The following is a 20,425-nucleotide window of genomic DNA, read 5'->3' as shown; positions in this document are numbered from 1 at the left end:
ATTATGTCTTTTCTCTGGGCCTTCATAATCAATTTATTATTCATGATCTTTGTAGCGTTTAAATACAGAAACGGGACCAGATCAACGCTGCGCTGACTAATCCTCAAGTGTCATCGTAGATGTAGATGGAGAGCGTGAAGATGGCAGATGTGAGATGGAGGGCGTGAATATAAGAGGGATGGAGAGACGTCAGGGAGCCGGTTGGGTTTGGGCGCAGCTCGGACAAAAGATAGATGGGTTTTTAACATAAATTCCCATGAGCCAGACATGCAAGTAGGGGGGGGTTTTTTTTTTTATTAACATAAATCCCCATGACAAGATATGCAAGTAGGGAAGATCGTTTTTTTTTTTTTTTTTTTTTTTTTTTTTTTTGATAACTAGAACCCACGAGGATATGTGGGATTTATTAGTGAGGGACTCTAGACTAGGGAACCCTATTGCTAGAGGCATAGTAAAGGGTGCTCAATATTCTAATAAACGGCTTTTGCCGCACCGCTGCTGGTCACTCGCAGCTCCAATCCCCTTCACAATCCCAGTCAGCATGAGTGGTAACTCGACCCCGCCTGGGGTCGGTGACTGAGCCCTGCTCCCTATGCAAGTAGGGAAGATCGTGCATTTACGGAATAATTGTGCAAATAGAGAATGAATGCAATTATGGAGAGGTAGCTGTAGATGAGGTATTTAGATCTATAGAAGGCCACAGAATAAAAGTCCATTGCAGGATTAGCTCAGCGGCAGAGCAGCCGACTGCAGATCGGCAGGTCTCCGGTTCAAATCCGGAATTCTGCTCTCTTTTGTCCTCATAGAGGAAGGACCATTTTTTTGGAGGTTATTCTTTTTGACAAGGGACCATCTATTTGACAACCCGGGTTGACACTGCTATTTGGCAACCTCTATACTAACTCCATGTAAGGCCAACATTTTTTAAATGTCGATTATGCCAGTAGTCCTTATGGTACCTGACCCCGGCTCTTTAAGATAGATCGTCATCTGTCTCTTAAAGGACTCCACAATGTAACTGACTTCCCATTTCGTCATCGCTGAGTCCGTCATCGATAAAATCCTGTTTTCCGTCATGAAGAAGGCTTCTCCCAAGGTCGCAAAAGGTTGCATGGAGTGCCAGGTGGAGGAAGGAATGGTTCTCAACCTCTCGCCGCGTTGTTTCGACTTGAAATTCGCAAAAGATACGAGTCTTGTTTTACATGGAATTTGTGCAGGGGTTGCCAAATAAGAGTAACAACCCGGGTTGTCAAATAGAAGATTTTTATTCCTTGGCAACTTATGGGCGTTGCTCCAATAGCGCTTCGCGTTTTCATGGGCCTAGCGACGCATCCTCGTGTTCCGCTGTGTATAGATGGATAGTCCCCAAGTGCGTCGAGAACCGATACATGTGTATTGGGACGGAGTGTAGAGGTACAATTCCAGTCGTGTGGATGAGAAGTGCCAGACTATATCAGCGTGTACAGTGTATGACTCCAAGCAAGCGTAAGTTATTGAACTAACCTACATAGCAAATGTCTTTAAAAGACTACGGAGAATATTACCTCAAATGTGCTTTAAGGCTTTCGGGGACCATGTATGTGAGTCTGTTAAAAAAAAGAAAAAAAAGACTTCAGCGGAATTAGGCGCAGCACTTTGGGTGTCATAGAGCACTCAGTTCATCTGAACTGCTGTCCTATTCAACAAGGAAATCCTTATGGGGGAGAGATCATGCAGCCATGAGGCCGAGCTATGCACTGCTTAGCACAACTGCCAATTCATAAATTCATAAGAATATCAAGGTATTATGGGCTTCATTCCTTGCTGCTGTTCTTGCTGCTATTTTTTGGACCCCTCTTTTCCTCACCATCTCCACTCCTACAATATCACTGTTCATGATCATACTCGGCCTCCCAATGATCTTGCTGGTCTTGGTCCGCCACCTTACCCATGATGTTCTTAATGATGGTGGCCTTAATTTCATGTTCCTCGTCGTTGCCAGCCGGCAGATTCTGAGAGTCGATGGACGGGGAAGGGGTGTCTCGAGTGCAGGTGGAGTAAACCGAGCTAGGTTCTGATAAATCTGGTATGATGAATGGTGCTCCTTCATCTATATAACAACAATAGTACAATAGCGTTAGAAGACGTCAAAAGTGCAGGTAGGGTGTTGAAGAGATCTATGGTATGCGAAAAAACTGGCGGACTGGAAGCTGTGATCTCTGTGTTCTTGGCGGGGCGCATATTATGTCCTATGCTTCTCAAAACCTGAACGCAAGATGACACATCATTTAAAGCTTCTACCATGTTCGCCATTGCATCCTCGTTATAATGGAGTCAACTGGTTATCTTCTGTACGTTCTTGATTCGCTCTGATAATGATATGACCCTTTCGTCCAAATACTTTACCATGTTAGCTGTTACGATTACTGATGCCCCCGTGCTCTTGACTCGTCCATTCAGATCGTTTGTGAAGTGAATGAACTTCTCATCCATCCCTTGCAGTCGCTTGATAATCGCAGTCAAGTTCTCTGACATCGTTTCGTTGAAAGCTAAGGGGACCGCAACTTGCGTGCTGTCCTGTGGAAGGATGGCGGTGGTAGTGACCGGTGGATGGCTAGTATGGACGTATGGGTGATACCTAGCGTTTGCTCCACTGACTGCTGCCGCTGCTGTTTCTGCTGTGTCTGCAATGGTGTTGCCAATTGGTTTTATGCGCGTGTAGCGACGTGAGGAGCCTGAAAGACTCGAAGGATCGGAAGAACTTTTGAATAACCAGGGATATTTTCGCTGGTGGTCCTGTAGGACGAATTTGCACTCACGAAAGTGCGCTCGTGGGTTCGAGGAGAGGATTGACTTGTAGGGGCATTCGTCGCTAGTGCACACATAATACATATCATACTTGGGGTCTCTCTCCACACCAACCATGACGTGAGTCGAAGAGGTTACAAATGAGACCTTTGGGGTGGCATGATAGCGTAGCGTGTGATCGGCGGTCTGCTTCTCTACAGGAAGAGAGCAGCTCTTGTAGTCTTTGCACATCGGTCGTCGAGGCATGTTGAGAGTGTGCATGATACAGGACGATTTTGGATGTGATTTTGAGTGTGAGTGTGGGTGAGTGGCAGGTTTAGCTGCTCGCGTGCGTGGTGAAAGTGGGCATCTCTAGCAACTTTATTTCTTTTTGTCTTTTTTGGGTCTTGCGGGAGTTCGTTCCGGATGAGCAACATTCACGGTTTTTTCAGAACGCGACGGCAGAGCGTTATAGCTGGCACGTATCGAATAACGATCCGTGCTAGGCGATCAATGCAATGTCAACCGCAATCTGGATCTTTGTCAACGACACCCTGCTTCGCTCTAATCGTAGTCATCGGGGGTGCCAACCTACGTTGCAGCAAGGCTTGATGTTTGTTTGGTTGTCATGATTCGTGCCAGCAGTTGTACTACATTATTTTTGGACTCCTGCAAAGGCAAACTTTAGTCATCATCAAGAGTTGGCCCGAGAGTTGGTCCTGCTCCCATGAACATCTAGCCTCTATAAATGATGCTCTTACTGTATGCTCTTCCCTGCATGCCTGCAGAAGGGTTATGCGCGGTTCAGTACGCTATGATGTCTTCGGTGCTTCGCCTATTTTCTACAACATTCCAGAACACTGTTGGCATAGACCCAGCCAATATATAAACTCTATCTACACTTAGAACTAGATAGCATTCACACGAATAAAGTCCTCTTTTCTCCTTAGATCGACTCACTCCGGATACTATCGTTTGCATCAAAGAAATCGCAGGTCTGCAGATGAAGGCAAATATCATCCGGTGCAGAATAATGGTATCCAGCATACTGGGGCGATAAGACTGTCTCTTAATTTTCATGGATTATGGTTGATTCTTATACGACCATTCATAATAGTAGCCAATAAAACCCGAGTAAGAATTCTGGGCTATTAACTTTACAAAAAAAAACATAGGTCTAGAGCCGGGGGTTTAAGAAGATCTCGCTCTAGACAGCGTCCACGCGCCTGTACGGACCAAATTTGGGAAAGCTAGGCTCTTGACAGGTCCTATATTGGGAGAATAACATGAACAGGACCTAAAGACAGACCACAAAGGAGGTTAAAATACAGCTGAGCTGACAAACAAGTATCTATGGTCCCCGAGACCAATGAGGCAAGTGTATCCATCTATTTAGAGGACAATCGTTCCTGGTAACAAACCTCACAAGTACGAGGGTACACATCAATGACATCCAGCGAATGTGTGCATTTCAGCACGCGACCCAACCGACCTCGAACGGATATCCGCGGAGAAACAGCAGCCATTCTTGCCATTAATATCCCACTCGCACAGGAACTAGCTGGAGCGGACGATAGACAGGATGGTATAAATACCAGCTGCCATCCCCCGGAAACCGGCTTCTTCTTTAGCCATCTTTGACCTCACCACCCTACATCTTACCATAGCCCTTTCCTTACCGCGCTCTCCTTCTGAACCCCCCTCCCCCCCTCTCTCCTCCCCTCTCCCACCTCGCTAATTACCCCTCACAGTCTTCTACAGACACTGGTCCCTACCTCTCATTATGAAGATCACCGCCATCCTCTCCGCCCTTGCTGCGGCCACCCTCGTCTCGGCCGGCAAGTTCCACTCTCTCAAGCATGGCAAGACCAACATCATCAACAACGGCTTCATTATCGAATATCACGATGGTGTCAAACACTCGGATGCTCATAAGGCCCTCAAGTCCCACAAGGTCAACTACAAGGTCCGCAACGAGTACAATGTCTTCAACGGAGCCGCCATCACTGTTGATTCCCAGCATGATGGTCGCGCTCTCTCCGTGATCCCTGGAGTCAAGAATGTCTGGCACATCTCGCTCTACGACATGCCCAATGTTGGGAACCCCATCACGAACCCCGATGATGCCTCTGCGACATCGAATCACCGCATGACTGGTGTCGATGTCTTGCACAGCAAGTACAATTTGACAGGAAAGGGTGTCAAGATTGGTGTCATCGATACAGGTATCGACTACAAGCATCCTGCCTTCGCTGCTGCCGGTGCTAATGCTGGATGCTTCGGTCTCAATGGCAAGAACTGCCGTGTCAGGTATGGTTGGGACTTTGTCGGTGATGACTACACTGGGTCCAACACTCCCAACCCCGACAGTGATCCCATGGACTGCTTTGGACATGGTTCTCACGTCGCCGGCATCATTGGTGGAAATGCTCTGAACATCAAGACCTCGCCTAACCCCCCACAGCCCTTCGTCGGTGTCGCCCCCGAGGTTACTCTCGGTGCCTACCGTATCTTTGGATGCACAGGCCAAGCTGGTGATGATGTTATTCTTGCCGCCATGGAGTTGGCCTTCAACGACGGCATGGATGTAAGTGATCGAGCTATTGATTACAATCACACGGACATGTGGGATGGAGAAAAGAAGGATGGCCACTCATCCACTTCGGTCAATACGGTATTCTTGAACATTTAGGTCATCAACATGTCTATCGCCGGCGGCTCCTCCTACAAGACCAACCCCATATCTGTGCTTGCTGAGAAGTTTCTGATCAGCGGCAAAGCTTTGGTCGGCCCTGCTGGTAACGATGGTTCTGATGGTGTCTGGATGGTGTCTGGCACTGGTCTTGGCGACCACGCTACCTCGGTCGCGTCGTTCGACAATCAATCCAGCTCGTTCTACTACCTCACCTATGGCGGCAACGACTTCCCCTACAGCTTCTCTGAGGCCTACGGCGAGAGCATTATTCTGTTCGCCCCTGTCGCCATCGTTCCCTTGCTCTCCAACGGTAAACTGAGCGACGGATGCGATAAGTCCCTCTACAACGGCGTCAACGTCAGGGGCAAGATGGTCTTGGTCCTTGGTGATATCACCCGCTGCAAGTCTGATAAACGTGGTTCTCTGGCTGTTGCCAAAGGCGCTGCTGGTATGATCATCCAGTCCAGCGGTGCTGGTATCGACTCTTTGGGAGGTGTCCCCAACCTGCCCATGGCGTCGATCGAGTTTGATGCTGGTGCCCAGCTGCTCGCTACCTGGACGGCCAACCCCGAGTCCGTTGTGGCCTGGTCCAATGACCAGGGACTCTTCTCCATTAACAACTGGGGATCACCCTCATCCTTCTCATCCTTCGGATTGGATGGTGATCTCCGCTCCAAGCCCGATGTTGCTGCTCCTGGTGGCAACATCCTCTCGACCTACCCTCTCGCTCTGGGTGGTTATGCTGTCCTCTCTGGCACATCCATGGCCACATCCTACGTTTCTGGTGCCCATGCTCTGTACATGCAAGCTAAGAAGGTCAGGTCTCATGGTCAATGGATTCGCAAGACCTTCAAGAACACCGCCACGGTCTCCAAGAACTACAAATCCGAGACCTTTACCTCAGCTGCCAAGCAAGGTGCTGGTTTGATCAACGTCCTCAACGCTGTCCTAACCTCGACCGAGCTCTGGCCCGACCACATTGATCTCCTCGATACTGTCAACTTCCAGAGGCGGGCCAAGGTCCAGATCAAGAATATCGGCAAGAACGCTGAGACCTATACTCTTACGCACGTCCCCGCTGATGCCTTGAACTCGTACAACGCCAACAATACCTTCCCACTCGGTACCCCCATTATTGAGGCCGACTATGCCAACGTCAAGTTCGACCCAAGCACCGTTACGATCAACCCTGGCGATACTGCCATGCTCACCTTGAAGTTCACCGAGCCCAATAATGGCAATGCTGCTCAATGGCCACTGTACTCTGGTTTCGTCGTTGCTACCCCTCACTCCGAGAATGGCGTTGCTGTTCATATTCCCTACACTGGTATCAAAGGCGATATCCGCAACGTGCCAATCCAGGATACCAGTCTCGGCTTCCCCATGTTGAAGATACTCAACGTGGCCACCGGCCAGTTGGACGATATCAATTCGAACTCGTACGTTGACTTTAATTTATTAAAGCCCGTTGTCTTGTCCCGCTTTGGTTCGCACTCTCCCGATGCCACCATCCGCATCTATGATAATGCAAATAATTTTTTCGGATTTTTGACCTCCAAGGATGGCGGCGCTGCCTTTGGTGCCACCGGCAGAACGAAGGATGTCGATAGCACCACCGGCCAGTTGGCCTATACCCAGTACACTTGGGACGGATTGGCCCTCCCTGCCGAGAATGCGACCTTGGCCCCTATCCCACTTCCTCCTGCTTCCTCTCCCTTTAATAGCTTCTTCCGTATCGTCGTTGCCTCTCAGAAGAAGCTCACTAAGGGCAACTACCCCGATGATTTTGAGACCTTTGAATTTGGCTGGGTCTACGTGCAGTGGCCGTAGCGGTGATAGTATATATATCCGTGCACTGCAATATTATTAAAAGTAGTTCTTGTTTCCACTCCTCGTCTTGTTACACTACGTCTCTAGTTAAATGCAATGTTTTTCTTCCTCCATTATCGTCTTCCACCTTTCCCATCTTCATTGTCATTGTCGCTATCATCTCAACCTCCATATTTCATTTCTGATGGCTCTCCCTTTCCCCGCTCGCGGGCACAAAAGTAACTGAACTCTTTATTTATCTAGACCAGAAACTAGAATAACAGCAATGTATACCAACTCATAAAACCATTGTTCAAGAGCTGCATATCCAATAACATATATCAACTCTTGTTCGCTGTGATATCTGATGAGTTTATTAATGTTAGAAGAAAAAAAATCTAAAGGGTAGAAAAAGACGAGTGCATCAGAAAAACGAGACGGAATGCAGGACAGATATTCTCGGATAGCGCTGCTGAAACCTATCCGGGATCGGCTGAACCTCGTGAGCAAGGTCCTTGCTTTGCTCGATATTCTTGGCCGGATTTAGAATCATCCATCCACCGACCATGGCTTCCTCGTAGTTATCCTTGACCATACGCACCGGGTTATTGTACGACTCGCCTCGTTGAATGAGATCTGCTCGGTTGTTTGTCAGGGTTTCCAGCGGAAGATGGGGTTAGCCCAAAAAAAAAAAAAGAAAGAAACTAGCTGTGCTCCTTGCTTGTCGCTACATTAGATCTAATAGACATGGTGTTCTTAGCCGTAAAGATGTGCTTAAGGCTAATAGCCCTTCCTTTCTGGAAATTTGCGAGAATCGACATGGATTCAAAGAGCTGCATCGATTATCCCTTTCGATTCCTGATCAAGAGGCGAATTCGACCTGCTTCGCGTAGCCTGAAGGATCAAAATTGGGGTGAGTCTGAAGAACGGCTCTTGCTGTCTCTCAAGCCGATTCTTGTGCAACCAAGAAGCGAATCTCGACCCTCGTCGCCCCTCCACTACCTCCCGGCCATGGGGACACTTCGCACTTTTTTTTTCACTCACTCTTTCATTGCTTCACTCCTTCCTCTCAGTCATCATGGACTCCTTTATACCCGAAACTTCTTCACCAGTTCAGCACAATGGTATTCCAAGTGCCTTTCTGCCTCTTGATCCTCTTCCAATTTCAAGTCCTCCTCCGCAAGCAGATGGTACTCTGCAAGTGCGACTATAAATTGGATATTCATTAGAAACGCCAACAGCATGTTCTACTTTTGCAAGGTGGCTCGTAGCTCTGTACATGCCTTCTGCTGCAAATCTGCGGCATCGTGTGCCGATACTATCTTTAAAGTGATGAAACTTGACAAAAAGATGTAAATATCACATCAGATTAACCCCCAAGCGATGGTACAAGGAATCCATACAGGACGGTCTCGAGCTTGATGTCAGTTCTAAGCGGTTTTGCGTCCTCAAGATATACTAGGGGTCTAATAATACCAGTACACCCGCCGACACCTACATGTGAGGCACCGCAAAGGCTGGTAAAGCCTTTGCAGCACCCAGGCAGCCCAACGAACGCGAGATATCGAGGAAACGCCGCTACGAGGAAATATCAGGGATGATGAAGGAGCTTTTGGATGTAGTCAACTCAAAGCCGGAGCAGTTCGAACTGGTGAAAGAAACAATTTCCAAAGCTGTCGTCAAAGGGAGAGAGACTTCTAAAATTATGAACCCTGTTGAGATGAAGGCCGAAGCAGACGCGTATCAGGAGCAGTGTTGAGTCTCAGAAGCGTCGGTCGCAACACACGAAGTTCTTAAATAAAGGTATTTTTCATGTATATTCCAAATCATTGTCCTACTTTAAGTATATGTCAAGGGCAGACAAAGGCAAGAGTATTATGTACAAGGATAATGGCTTATTGTAGACTGGATTCGTGGGCTGTATGGTTATACGAGGTTCAAACAACTCAAAAAGTTCGGCAAGATTGTGCGATACGGTGGAATAGTATCGGGTTGGCGTACGAGAGAGGTAGTGCTGCCTGCAACCCTCATCGCGCCCGACCCGCAATAGACAAACGAGCAAGGGCCACACGCTATCTAAGCACCTGGTATTAGCCATTTTATTTCAAGGGCCAGGGGAAATGGGGGTGCTCCAACAAAGACAGCTTGTACAGCTGCGTGTGGTCGGTCACCCTGCGAAATTCACTCCAGTGCTATTTGCCAACGGGTTGCCAAATAACAAAAAATGGGTTTTTGCCAACGGGTTGCCAAACAGTGGCGCTAAAATACCAAATATAGAAGGGCTTGCCAAACGAGAGTGGCAACCCAGGTTGTCAAATAGAATAACCCTTTTTTTTTTTTTTGCTTCAAGTGATAACGGGGCCCCGAGTTGGAATCAGAGTGCTTTATTTGCAGGATCATGGGCTCTTTGCACGCCTGGGTTGTGCTGTAAATAACGGACGTCAATTGAAACGGGGAGGGGGTGATCGGGTTTATACACACCAAATTCTTTCTTTTGATGACACACACCCACTTTCCTTCTTTCTCCGCTTTTCTTCTCTCTCTCCCCCCATCTTCCCCCAGCTTTACCGCACAAAATCGTTTTTTGACACCCCCAACTTTTCACACACTTACACACACGCACACACCTACTTTGCTCCTATATAACTTGGAAGATCAGTTTTTTTTTTTCTTTTCTTTTTTTTTTTCCCCTTCTGTCAGGTCGATGTCAGAGTTGCAATCATTCCTAGTGCACCTCTGCAGTTTAGCCCTACGCGCGACCGTTGAGCCTAGAGTGGACCATCACGTCATCGAACACTTCCTGGCCATGCCCAGCAATCGAACCCAGAATCAGAACCAGAACCAGAACCAGAACCAAAACCAGAACCAGAACCAGACTACGACCGTGTCTTCGTCGACTGGACGGGCACAGGACAGTAACATTAACATTAACAGCAATACGACGGAGCTGCAGTCGTTCCTCGTGAACTTGTGCAGTGCGGCACTCAAGGCGACGACGCAGCCCAGGGTGGACCAGCAATTGATCGATCGTATTTTATCATTGACGGGGAACGAGGGCCAGCAACAACAGCAACAGCAACAGCAACAACAACAACAACAACAACAGCAACAACAGCAACAGCAACATCATCAAGCGCAGGCGCCAGTGCCCCGTGGCACACCACAGCAGCAACAGCAACAGAACAATGCGAGGCTTCGACAGCAGCAGTTGCAGCAGTATCAGCAGCAGCAGAGCAAGCAGGATCGACAGACCATGAGCGATGAGTCCGATGACGAGCCGGATTTTGAACAGGATAACTTTGACGAGGTACAGTGCTGGCGCATAAGATGGTATTTCATCCTAGTGGGTTCCTTCATCATCCTCTCGCGCGCGTAGTATTTTTTTTTTTTTTTTTTTTTTGTTTGCTTGGTTGTTTGTTTGGTAAGAAAGTACGCGTCCTCGTATTAAAATGTTGCTTGATTCGATGGACGTTTTGTATAGTCCTTTGAGAACCTGGCCTCCAGCTTCGCAAACCGCGGTCCAACATCCAACGTCGGAGTACCAGCAGTATCATCATCATCATCATCATCATCATCATCATCAGCAGCAGCAGCAGTGGCACTTGCAACAGCAGTAGGACAATTGTCCTCCACCTCCGCCGTGCCTGTATCTTCGTCCTCTGCACCATTATCCACCGCCACGGTGGCCACCGCCGTTACCGCTGCACCCTCCGCATCCTCGACGACCTCTGCAATACCCGCGGTTCGCCCACATCTAGACGGCCCCTTCGCGCACGACCCCTCCCTGTATGTGAATTACATGCACCCGTCCTCTGTCGAGTTCCCGAACGGAGATATCGAATACGCCCTCCCCGTGGACGCGACCGACAGCGCACTCGAGTCCCGGTCCGTGGGCTGGGCCATGGTCGTCTACGGCCACAGCGACAACAAGAACAGGGACCCGCAGCTACGTCGCCAGACCTACAACAAATCCTGTTTGGGCGTGTATCAATGTCCGATGTGTGGGGAGCTCGAGAGGCCACGGGTGCCACGGGCGGGCAAGAAGGTCAAGTACTCGTTACCGATGCAGCCAAGGGGGGTCTGTAGGGAGGACGGATTCGAACTCGAACATATCCCGTGTCGCGCGACGATGAAGGTGATCCACGAGGCCGATCGCGTAAGGTTTATTCATTCAGGAGTTCATGCGCATCCGTTGCCAAGGAGTGTGAGGAAGAAGGTCGCAAAGTCGAGGACGAGCCTCCAGGAGATGCAGGAATAGGCCAGGCGATAATAGGCGATAGAGAAATAAAATATAAAAATAAAGTACACTCCACGCGTTGTTTGGGTGATTTAAGGTTTAGGTGTGTCCCAAAAAAAAAAAAAAAAAAAAAAAAAAAAAAGCGAGTGCGTAAAAAGCACAGCGATTTGATAGAGCAGTTTTGGTCTCTTGCAAAAAAAAAAAACGCTCGCACGTCTTTTTTTATTCATTTCTGAAATGGAAACCGAGGCACCTATGAGCAAAAACCAGCGCAGTAGCGAGGGTGTCCTCCTATTTCCATAGTAGAGGCATTCCTGCCCTTCCCTAACTTGCTGTCTGACGCTCGGTGGCATCGTCGGGTTTGGGGAAATACTGGGGTAGCAGTCTCTTGTAGATATTCTCATCCTTGTCCAAGAACACACATAAGACGATGCGATCCATCTATGCATGAATGACGCGTAAGTGCATGACACTAGGTCATTAAGAAGGCCAAATGGACAGAAACGCAGGGTTCATCCAACACGTAATAGCCGCATTACCTTCTCGACCTGATCTTCATGCGCATCCAGCCAGTCGTGAAGGGTCTTGAACGCAACATGAGCAGCTTTTTCGTTATCGTAACCGTAAATGCCAGTCGATACACAGCAGAAGGCCTAGTTTGCGTCAGCGGATAGGACATTGAATTAGTATCTTTTCATGATTGGTTTCTCACTGGAACATTGAGATCATCCAAGCACGGATTGGGGTTTAGCACAGTGACGAAGAAAGACGTACAACCGACTTTAGATCGTTCTCCTTGACAATATCCATGACGCGTTTGTAACAGCTTGACAGCAACAACGGGTGCTCGCCTCTTGGACCGACCGTATGGATCACATCTATACCAGATACGATAGAGAATATTGTCCGCAAAAAGAGTCTCAATAAGTTTGGCCCGGCGTGTACAGAGTTGAAAAATATGGTGCGAAGGCACTTACGACTCGCTGGCAGATTGTACCCGCTCGTGATTTTGGCATCCTAATTAGCGTTGTCAACATTCAACCAACGAGGACCGTGAAAGGTGGGTGAGAAAAAAAAAATGACCGTAAGCTATTTTTTTTTTTTTTTTTTTCTACAGATCATGAGCAAATTTGTATGAAATAGGAATGGGAATGACATACGCCTGTCTTGCACCCAAAGAGTTTGGCGCACTCTGCCAAAAGCTGCTTCCCTGCTGCTCTATGGATGGCTCCGTCAACTATGTGCGAGAACAATTCAGAATTTTTTTTTTTTTTTTGTTGTTAACGTCATTTTTATTCCATTCAATCCATATTATCTGAAAAAAGAGCAGAGTAGGAAAAAAACAACAACTTACTTCCTCCACCTCCTTGAAGGGACGCGTTCGCAGCATTGACTAAGTGGTATATATCGAATGAGGAAAAAAAAAAAAAAAAAAAGAAGACCGCAATGAACTCGTTAAAAAAAAAACAAAAAAAACAGGTTCCTTCGAAGCAGTAACGAGTGTATCGACATACCGACTGCATCGATCTTCAGAGATGTGATATCGCCTTTCCTATAGATAGACACAGGATACAGAAAGAAAGAAAGAATGAAAGTCAGCGTGTGACAATATGTTCAGACAGTCTGGGATCGTACTATTTCCGCGCATCGCGTTGAATCGTTACCATAGTGAGAGCAGACGACTGTACGATGCATTCGCCGCATACCTCAGCTCTATTTATTGAACCAAAATGCAGCACAATGAAATTAAAATCGCCATGTTGGTGGCGTTAGACAAAGACAAACTGAAGAAGCGCTTCATAGTACCTTGCCCCTTTGGTGGTTCCGGGTAGTCCTTGTAGCTGTCCTGAAGTGTTGGAATCTCGTCGATGGTGACGATTGTGCTTGATCTCATGGTGTTGAAGTGATGGGCAGAACGAAAGGGATTGAGAAGTTTGAACATGACGGGTCGCAAGAACACGAGGACATGCTCTTGCACAGCCTTGCTGCGACTGTGAAAGAACCAGAGGAAGAGAGCGAGAACGGACATGGCTGTGACTTGTTTTGCAAAGGGGGGGTCCTTTGAAGAAGAAAAGCATTGAAAAGCAATATGCAAAGACAGCGACAAAGAGAAGAGCGCCGACAATGATCTTTTATTCAGCATTCCAAGTCGAAGGGATGCCGCAGCGTAATCGCATATGCCTGATGGATTTATTTCTTGCTCGAGTGATATGATCAACGGCGCAGCTCTTCCACAATAAAATGCATCATCTGCCTATCCTTTATCCATATCGGAAGCCGAGGTAGAATCCTCCTGCAAAGGTCGACTTGAACTGGAAGTTCCTGGTCAAGAGGTCAATGATCCAATTAAATCCATGCTTCGCGTCATTGACCGTGACCTTTCCATCCTTGTCCAGATCAAACTTGTCCTTGAACCTCGACTCGATCAAGATCCAGTTCACATGGACATAGCCCGAATTCGCAAGCAATTGCAAGCAAACGAAACCCAACCCTGCAACGAGGACAAACATCTTGCCAAGCTTCTTGAACAGATAACCGGAGCAGAGTCCCATGGCGGCGCCGAATGTGAGTTCCTTGGAGTTGATGAGTGGGTCCTTATCGTTGGGAATCCTTGCTACAGAGAGATGAAGAGATAGAAAGAGAGAGAGAGAGCGGGAGAGACCCATGGGGTGATATGTCAATGACAAAGAACCAACGTTCTCGGAATTGCAATCAGAATGACAACTCAAATAGCGCCTCTAGCTCCCCCATTCTCGCTTACAAGTGCTGTAGGGCGGTGTCTGTCCAATATTGGCTACATCAAGCACGAAGAATAATAAAGCAAAGATAACATTAGTTCCAGCTTTTTGTGCGTTCTTGATGCAAAATACGAGTAGCGTCAATGGCGTGTACCTAGTTTGGGGTTGCTGGGAGTTGCGGGAGCACAATGGGCAACGTTTCTGAACGACCCAAAGGCTCGCGCCCAAATTAACGGTCCAAAGATACATGTCGTCGTCGCACCGGCTGCGATCAATGTCCTCGAGGATACGCCGGTTGTAGCCTTGATGGAGCTCAGGGGAGAGGCCTTCATGAACCCATTATGGACTATCACGATAACCGGCAACGTCAATCAATCACATATGAGTGTTAGTCCTGATCCTCACTATTCTCAGAGTGCGTCATTATCCTGTGTGGGCCTCTTCGTCTTACGCTGAGTAGAAGTGGACATGAAGCGCTGGTGATGGTGTCCCTGCAAACCCCATGGGTTGAAGTGATGGGCTGTCCTCTGCGGCAAGGAAGTCCTAGACAGGGTGTTGAATGCATGAGCGCTGGGTGATGCTGCAGAGACGATCGAAGCGCGACGGACGGTGTTGTGGAGCGTAGCCATGTAGGAGGTTGGTGGCCGCATGGCGGGCATGGCGGTTGAGAGCATTCGGGATTTTTTGATGGGATGCAAAAGAAGACGAGGGAGGGAAGGAGGGGGTGTGCTGAGGAAAGAGGAAGAACGGGAGGACTAGCGTGGGAGGAAACGCCCTCTCGCTTGGTATTAGCTAAACACCCCCAACGCCAAATGTGCATGCCGTTTCTGCAGCCTCAGACACGTCTTTCTAGTGCCACTGAGTTGATACGGCCACCTTGGAGCCATGACCTCAGTTATTCCCCAGGCTGAAAACCTGCAGATAGCCATTGAAACCATACTTGTCAACCGCGGCGAGGAGATGGATAGGAAACGTGTTTGGTAGAGGGTCGGTAGAGCGTGTGGATGGACGTATTTGTGGGATGATGTTTAGAACACTACTATCGGTCGTATCTTCTCCTTTTCTCCCAGCAGGACAACAACCCTTTCATGTTGTTCGCCACGAGGAAACACAGAGGACTACAGCATAAGAAAAGAACGCGACATGGCCGAGTGAAGAGCGCGTTCGTTCAGATCGGAAACGCGCTTTGTCGTCATGTGATCAATTGAGTGGCACCCCCAGAAAGATGTTCCGGCCGTTTCTGTCGTCATTTTGCACCCAACTGCGCCGAAGAAGATCCTCTTTTCGCTTCGCTCCACTCTTCTCATCCAATTCCACACACATTTCTCCATCACACCCTTGACCAAACAGAAAGTCTCCATTCATTCTCATCACTCAACCAACACTGCACGCAAAACCATTTTGAAAAATGAGTTGGTAACGCTTACAGCTTTTTTTCTTTTCTGCTTTGCCTCCATGGACACACAAACACTCGAACCCGCACACTAACGCATAGCGCAACACGCCCCCACTCCACCCCTGGCCTGGATACTTTTCAATGGTTTCTCCACAATTCTGCAACGTACATATAGGGCAGGATTCAAAAAGAACCTCAACAGGGCCACGACCTCGGTGCTCCACAAGACCGGGAACATGGACCGCACCACAGACAGGGAGTTTGAGGAAGAAGAACGGCGGGCCAAGCAGTAAGTTCCCCCCTTTTTTTCCTCTTCCAAGGGGGATTATTCCAGGAAGCAGTCGAAAGAAGAAACAGGATGTTAAGGACTGACATCCTCTCCCCCCGACATGTTCATGTTCATGTTCATGTTCTCTCTAGACTGGCGTCAAAAGCCGAGAAGTTACACAAGGAAGCGAGCGGATACGCCAAAGCTATGCGAGGTATTTTTTGTTATTTTTGTTGCTCCTCAAAAATTAATAAATTAATTGCTAAGCACAGCCCACACTCATTTCGCCCGTTCACCCATTCACCCGTTACAATTTTCTCCAATTCATGTCCATAGAGATGACTGCAGCACAGGTCAGGATCGCCAACACGCTGGAAAATTTCTACGACGAAGGCGAGCCGATGGGTCTGTCTGGACAAAAGTACAGGGATGCTGTCACGAAGATGGAGCAGCAGATACAGGAGGAGGTACGATCTCCTCGTCATCAAAATGAGCATTTTTTTTTTTTTTTTTTTTTTTTTCAACATGGACAAAGCGAAAGGATATCGGATCGCTCTACGAATCGGGCTCTGGTGAACTAACACACAGCATACCGCTCCATTTTTTTTTTTTTCCCCCCCTCCCCTTTCCTTCAACACTGCGGATCAAATTACAAAAATATCAGGAAGCAGCTTACCGTGCGGCAGTCTTGGATCCGATCGGACGCTACAACGCCTACTTCCCCGAGATCAACGAGGCGATCCGTCGTCGGAACAAGAAACTGCTCGACTATGACAACGCACGGTCCAAGGTCCGCAAGCTCGTCGAGAGACCCTCGGAGGACTCTACAAAGTTACCCCGTGCGGAACATGAGGCCAATTTGGCCCGGGATATGTACGAGACCATGAACGCGCAGTTGACGACAGAATTGCCCAAGGTGATCGACGCAAGGGTCGGTTATCTGGATCCGTCGTTTGAGGCGGTGGTCAAGTCCCAGCTGTCGTATGCTCAGGATGCGCACAATGCGCTGGAGGGGTTGAGACAGTACTTCCCGCCGGAGCCGCAGGAGTATGAGCTGGAGCAGAAATCAGAGGGAATTTTGCAGCAGATGAGAGAGCTGACGATTTGTGGACTGGCATAGTGGAGGAGGTGAAAAAAGAAAAAAGAAAAAAGGCAGCGCATTTTTTTTTTTTTTTTTTTTTGAATTTAGCATATCGTGTATATAGATTAATATGAAGAGAATAACACCTTTCTGTTTGACGCGGTACCTGGGGCTGATTAGTATACAGAATGTGATTTTATTGTCGCTATACTAGAATGAGAAGATAGTGGGTATTTAAGGATAGCCAAGGAAGTTCAGGTTCTTCTCGGAAAAGGCCTTGAAGTCCTCAGTCTCCCTCCAGGCACGAACGGAGGGCATGCTCTCGAGCGTGGTCTTGACCTTCCAGATCGCTGGAGTCTTGCTCTCCGAGATCAAGTCCTCGCCCGTCAGGCTCTGGAGCAACCCGAGGATATGGTAAGTCTTAATATCCGCCAACGAAGTCTTGTCACCGACATAATGTCCGTTCGAACCGTTCGCAGCCAGGTACTTCTCATGGAAGTTAACCCAACCGGGAATCGAACCCGAGGCCATGTCCGCCTTGGCCTTGGCCTTGACCTCTTCGTCCTTGGTTCCAAAGTACTTCAGGAAGCACTGCTGGAAGAGTGCGGTCGTGTGGGCCGCATAGGTGTTGACGAGGGTCTCCTCAAAGGCGTTGGCGCCAGTGAAGCCGAACTTCTTGGCGAGGTAGCGTTCGATCGCGTCGGACTCGGCCACGTGGATAGTCTTGGAGCCGTCCTTGGAGGTCTCCTTGAGGAGGGGAATGACACCGAAGGGGGCGCTAGGCTTCTCAGTGGCCCAGTCCGCGGGGACATAGTTCTTGAAGTTGGCGCCACCGGCGGCGAGGATCGTGCGTGTGACGCCGGCAAAGCCGTGGAGGCCAAAGTAGGAGACCTCGAAAGTGCTGTCACGAGCGGTGCTGAGCTCGTTGAAGACGGCAGCCTGGGCGGGGTCGAAGTAGGGGTGGGTCATTGTTAAGGTGAGGGAGAGGGACTGCAGGTGAGGGAGTTGTTGTGTGAAGCTGAAGAGAAGAGCGAGTGAGAAGTAGGTTGATGGGAATGGTGGGGGGTGGAGGAGCTGGTTTTTATACGGGATCCAGGACTATGCGAGCAATTGGGGGTTGGGCCTATTGAATGATTCCATATGAGGTCACTTTCCTCTGTAGGTAAGGGGACTATGTTACAGGACTAGAGCAGGGCCCATTCTATCCCCAGAGTAGAATGCGTGGACGGATGATCGGATCGTGGTGCTGTCTCTCATCAGGCGACGCACGTAGACCCCGTCCGCGCGGGAGGGGAGGGGGGGCTCTGTCTGCGTGGCCCACAGCATTAATAATCATAGCCCCCCCATAGCCGCCAGTGGTCTGGGACAGTAGACAGGATGCGCACCTTTTCCCGCTCCACTTTGCTTCTCTGGGGTTCCATGCGCCCAATTGGGTTAAGCGGTCGTCACTTCAACCACCGTCCTTGTGCGTCCCCCCCCTCCCTCTTCGATCGATGCAGACACGCCGCTCTACACCGCCTGCGCATGCTCCCTGAAACCACCGACACACTGCGCGATGGGCAATTTGTCAGCGCTCTCTCCCTCAGCAAAAAAAACCGCAATATTGGCCCGTCCAAAGTCCTGGCTGTTGGATTTTTTTTTTTTTTTGTATCCCCGACTCGACACACCTTTTCTGCTGCTGTTTTTGTTTAGGCGGTTGGTGCCATCTGGTGCCATCGCTCCTTATTTTGCACGTCCACGCAACTGCGCAGCATACATAAACCTGTATACGCTGCCGACCTGAATGATTTTTATTGTTTGTTTTTCCTCCAGTAGTCTAAAAGACATTTTGCAGTGTTCATAGTCTATCAGGGCCTTTGACCATATACGACCCACATTAATCATCGAATCCTGCAAATGTTACCGCCATGCCATATCGGTCGATGACCTCGCTCCCCCAATCCTAGACATCTTGTCCCTCCGACGCCCCCACTGTTACCGATACGTGTGCATCCTCATCAGATTCCGAACCCTGTGAGAAAGAGTCAACAGGGGTTGAAGGCGGGGGTGGGGCCAATGCGTAGTGGTGTGCAAGGTCGTATAGGGCGACAATCTCGTTCACGAACGACGTGGGTCTTGAAGGCTGTCTCCTGTCCCGTGCGACGAACGGGTGCTCTGGGACTGCAAAGAGAGTGCCTTCAGCGGACGAGAACGTCAAGGACGTCGTCGAATTCAACATCGGCACGACTCCCGCGTACTGGTGACGCTGTCGTTCGACGCGCCTGTGGATAGGACCAAATGGAAGGGTCGAGGAAAACTGAGGCGCTGCTTCTTCGTCGTTGGTCATGATTAAGGATATGGGACCTACGCACACATTCTCCTGTGCATCCGTCAATACCTCCATGGTCACCATCTCTCCTGCATTCCCCTCTTCTCCTGTTGTTCGTCGTCGTCCAGTAAAGGGCACGCAACACATGTTCGTTGTTGCTGTTGTCGCCTGCTCCTGCAAAGAAACTCGGTCTCCACTGCCACGATCCTCTCTCCCAACATGGCGACATGCATGCGTCTGGTTCGCTACCTCACCGCTACACCTGCTCCTGTCCCTTGTCATTTGTGAAAGTTGTTGCTGTCCCTGATCGTTTCTGTTCAGTCCCGAGTGCTCCGGAAGACCATGCATCTCCATCCATGACTCTGTCGGAGATATCGTCCGTACGGATGACCCTGTGCCTCCACCGCCGGAATCTTGCGCCTGGACCTCCAGCTGCGTCTGCGTCAGTGTTTGAGCCGCACGGTGGTACCGTCTTGCGTAGCATGAGCATAGGATCAGCACTGCTATCATGTACCCTAATGCGAATCCGAACGCACCGATCAGGACGTAGTCTGAAGAGCTAGGACCCTGCATCTCTCGCCGGGTGAATGATATCCTCGATGGGCAGCACTCACCTGCCGTGGCGGTTGTAGTACTGATGGAAGGAGACGAAGACATGATCATGAGGTTCACTAGGGGAGTCATAAGAATGAGCTGTGTATCGGATGTGCTGTTTGTGAATGGCATATTCTTCATTATTCGTTCGTCGTGTTCGTGATGGAGAGCTGTGCGTCAGGTACGGGGAGAGGAGGGAGAATGAGTGGTGGTGAGTGAGGAGGAGGTTTCCACGAAGTAGAAGAAGAGGAGGAGGAGGAGGTGTTCCTAGGCACCGGGAGCTATTTGAGTAGATGATCAAAGGCATTGTGGAGGAATTTGGAGCAATGATAATGCTAGATGAAAGAGCTATCGTTTTTGTGGACAAAGACATGGCAAGCGACAGCACAGCTTTTGAACTCGTCAAAGACAAAAAGAAGGAATAAAAAAAAAAAAAGAAAGAGCACGGGCAGCCTTTTTTTTTTTTTTTTTTTTGTGAGATACAGGTACCGGTAGCCTTTTTACACGACTTTCTAGTAAACTCTTTTCTTAGA

At 48.9% G+C, this 20,425-nt stretch overlaps 9 protein-coding genes and 1 non-coding gene across 10 annotated transcripts; 3 read left to right on the top strand and 7 right to left on the bottom strand.

Annotated features, from left to right (window-relative positions):
• The first annotated feature begins 717 nt into the window (after positions 1-717).
• Positions 718-789, top strand: BC939DRAFT_t99. Its single transcript has one exon. It is a non-coding gene; the product is annotated as a tRNA-Cys (tRNA).
• A 1,076-nt stretch (positions 790-1,865) lies between these two features.
• On the bottom strand, positions 1,866-2,514 carry BC939DRAFT_476925 (uncharacterized protein; the record flags this gene model as incomplete). The annotated part of the gene is made up of 3 exons (XM_051558629.1): positions 1,866-2,089; positions 2,335-2,365; positions 2,386-2,514. 3 exons carry the CDS (start codon positions 2,512-2,514, stop codon positions 1,866-1,868), a joined length of 384 nt encoding a protein of 127 aa, XP_051412572.1.
• Positions 2,515-7,629: 5,115 nt separating this feature from the next.
• BC939DRAFT_154358 (uncharacterized protein) lies at positions 7,630-7,946 on the bottom strand. The gene has a single exon (XM_051550246.1). It carries the CDS (start codon positions 7,863-7,865, stop codon positions 7,695-7,697), a length of 171 nt encoding a protein of 56 aa, XP_051412571.1. The 5' UTR covers positions 7,866-7,946; the 3' UTR covers positions 7,630-7,694.
• Positions 7,947-9,786: 1,840 nt separating this feature from the next.
• Positions 9,787-11,605, top strand: BC939DRAFT_528700 (uncharacterized protein). The gene is made up of 2 exons (XM_051561473.1): positions 9,787-10,577; positions 10,752-11,605. Exons 1-2 carry the CDS (start codon positions 9,975-9,977, stop codon positions 11,526-11,528), a joined length of 1,380 nt encoding a protein of 459 aa, XP_051412570.1. The 5' UTR covers positions 9,787-9,974; the 3' UTR covers positions 11,529-11,605.
• A 215-nt stretch (positions 11,606-11,820) lies between these two features.
• Positions 11,821-13,615, bottom strand: BC939DRAFT_154199 (uncharacterized protein). Its single transcript, XM_051550244.1, has 9 exons — positions 13,314-13,615; positions 13,172-13,220; positions 13,022-13,054; positions 12,862-12,900; positions 12,668-12,744; positions 12,485-12,524; positions 12,282-12,385; positions 12,047-12,160; positions 11,821-11,948 (listed from the first exon to the last, which is right to left on the bottom strand). Exons 2-9 carry the CDS (start codon positions 13,209-13,211, stop codon positions 11,832-11,834), a joined length of 564 nt encoding a protein of 187 aa, XP_051412569.1. The 5' UTR covers positions 13,212-13,220; positions 13,314-13,615; the 3' UTR covers positions 11,821-11,831.
• On the bottom strand, positions 13,200-13,621 carry BC939DRAFT_450688 (uncharacterized protein). The gene has a single exon (XM_051555557.1). It carries the CDS (start codon positions 13,534-13,536, stop codon positions 13,225-13,227), a length of 312 nt encoding a protein of 103 aa, XP_051412568.1. The 5' UTR covers positions 13,537-13,621; the 3' UTR covers positions 13,200-13,224.
• A 147-nt stretch (positions 13,622-13,768) lies between these two features.
• Positions 13,769-14,874, bottom strand: BC939DRAFT_476922 (FUN14 family-domain-containing protein; the record flags this gene model as incomplete). Its single annotated transcript, XM_051558628.1, has 4 exons — positions 13,769-14,121; positions 14,269-14,301; positions 14,400-14,591; positions 14,697-14,874. The coding sequence occupies 4 exons, from the start codon at positions 14,872-14,874 to the stop codon at positions 13,769-13,771; spliced, it is 756 nt and encodes a 251-aa protein (XP_051412567.1).
• Positions 14,875-15,214: 340 nt separating this feature from the next.
• On the top strand, positions 15,215-17,029 carry BC939DRAFT_516194 (uncharacterized protein; the record flags this gene model as incomplete). The annotated part of the gene is made up of 5 exons (XM_051561159.1): positions 15,215-15,661; positions 15,817-15,930; positions 16,062-16,123; positions 16,246-16,389; positions 16,581-17,029. Exons 1-5 carry the CDS (start codon positions 15,654-15,656, stop codon positions 17,027-17,029), a joined length of 777 nt encoding a protein of 258 aa, XP_051412566.1. The 5' UTR covers positions 15,215-15,653.
• A 104-nt stretch (positions 17,030-17,133) lies between these two features.
• On the bottom strand, positions 17,134-18,033 carry BC939DRAFT_450685 (uncharacterized protein). Its single transcript, XM_051555556.1, has one exon. The coding sequence runs from the start codon at positions 17,957-17,959 to the stop codon at positions 17,225-17,227; it is 735 nt and encodes a 244-aa protein (XP_051412565.1). The 5' UTR covers positions 17,960-18,033; the 3' UTR covers positions 17,134-17,224.
• Positions 18,034-18,797: 764 nt separating this feature from the next.
• On the bottom strand, positions 18,798-20,311 carry BC939DRAFT_450683 (uncharacterized protein). The gene has a single exon (XM_051555555.1). It carries the CDS (start codon positions 20,031-20,033, stop codon positions 18,933-18,935), a length of 1,101 nt encoding a protein of 366 aa, XP_051412564.1. The 5' UTR covers positions 20,034-20,311; the 3' UTR covers positions 18,798-18,932.
• Between the last annotated feature and the right edge of the window lie 114 nt (positions 20,312-20,425).

The sequence above is a fragment of the Gamsiella multidivaricata genome (genome assembly GCF_025024155.1).
Source record: "Gamsiella multidivaricata strain RSA 2152 chromosome Unknown BC939scaffold_30, whole genome shotgun sequence".
Classification (NCBI taxonomy): Eukaryota; Fungi; Mortierellomycota; class Mortierellomycetes; order Mortierellales; family Mortierellaceae; genus Gamsiella; species Gamsiella multidivaricata.
This window is presented reverse-complemented; position numbering and strand designations above follow the sequence as displayed.

What these genes read in the sequence shown, in the direction of transcription:
- BC939DRAFT_450683 (XM_051555555.1), bottom strand. Translation starts at nt 20,033, where the DNA reads ATGAAGAATATGCCATTCACAAACAGCACATCCGATACACAGCTCATT.
- BC939DRAFT_450685 (XM_051555556.1), bottom strand. Translation starts at nt 17,959, where the DNA reads ATGACCCACCCCTACTTCGACCCCGCCCAGGCTGCCGTCTTCAACGAG.
- BC939DRAFT_154358 (XM_051550246.1), bottom strand. Translation starts at nt 7,865, where the DNA reads ATGGTCAAGGATAACTACGAGGAAGCCATGGTCGGTGGATGGATGATT.
- BC939DRAFT_528700 (XM_051561473.1), top strand. Translation starts at nt 9,975, where the DNA reads ATGTCAGAGTTGCAATCATTCCTAGTGCACCTCTGCAGTTTAGCCCTA. An exon ending in AACAGGATAACTTTGACGAG is followed by an intron (nt 10,578 to 10,751) that starts GTACAGTGCTGG and finishes CGTTTTGTATAG; the next exon opens with TCCTTTGAGAACCTGGCCTC.
- BC939DRAFT_154199 (XM_051550244.1), bottom strand. Translation starts at nt 13,211, where the DNA reads ATGCGGCGAATGCATCGTACAGTCGTCTGCTCTCACTATG. An exon ending in GTACAATCTGCCAGCGAGTC is followed by an intron (nt 12,386 to 12,484) that starts GTAAGTGCCTTC and finishes TATCTGGTATAG; the next exon opens with ATGTGATCCATACGGTCGGT. An exon ending in ATGAAGATCAGGTCGAGAAG is followed by an intron (nt 11,949 to 12,046) that starts GTAATGCGGCTA and finishes ATTCATGCATAG; the next exon opens with ATGGATCGCATCGTCTTATG.
- BC939DRAFT_450688 (XM_051555557.1), bottom strand. Translation starts at nt 13,536, where the DNA reads ATGTCCGTTCTCGCTCTCTTCCTCTGGTTCTTTCACAGTCGCAGCAAG.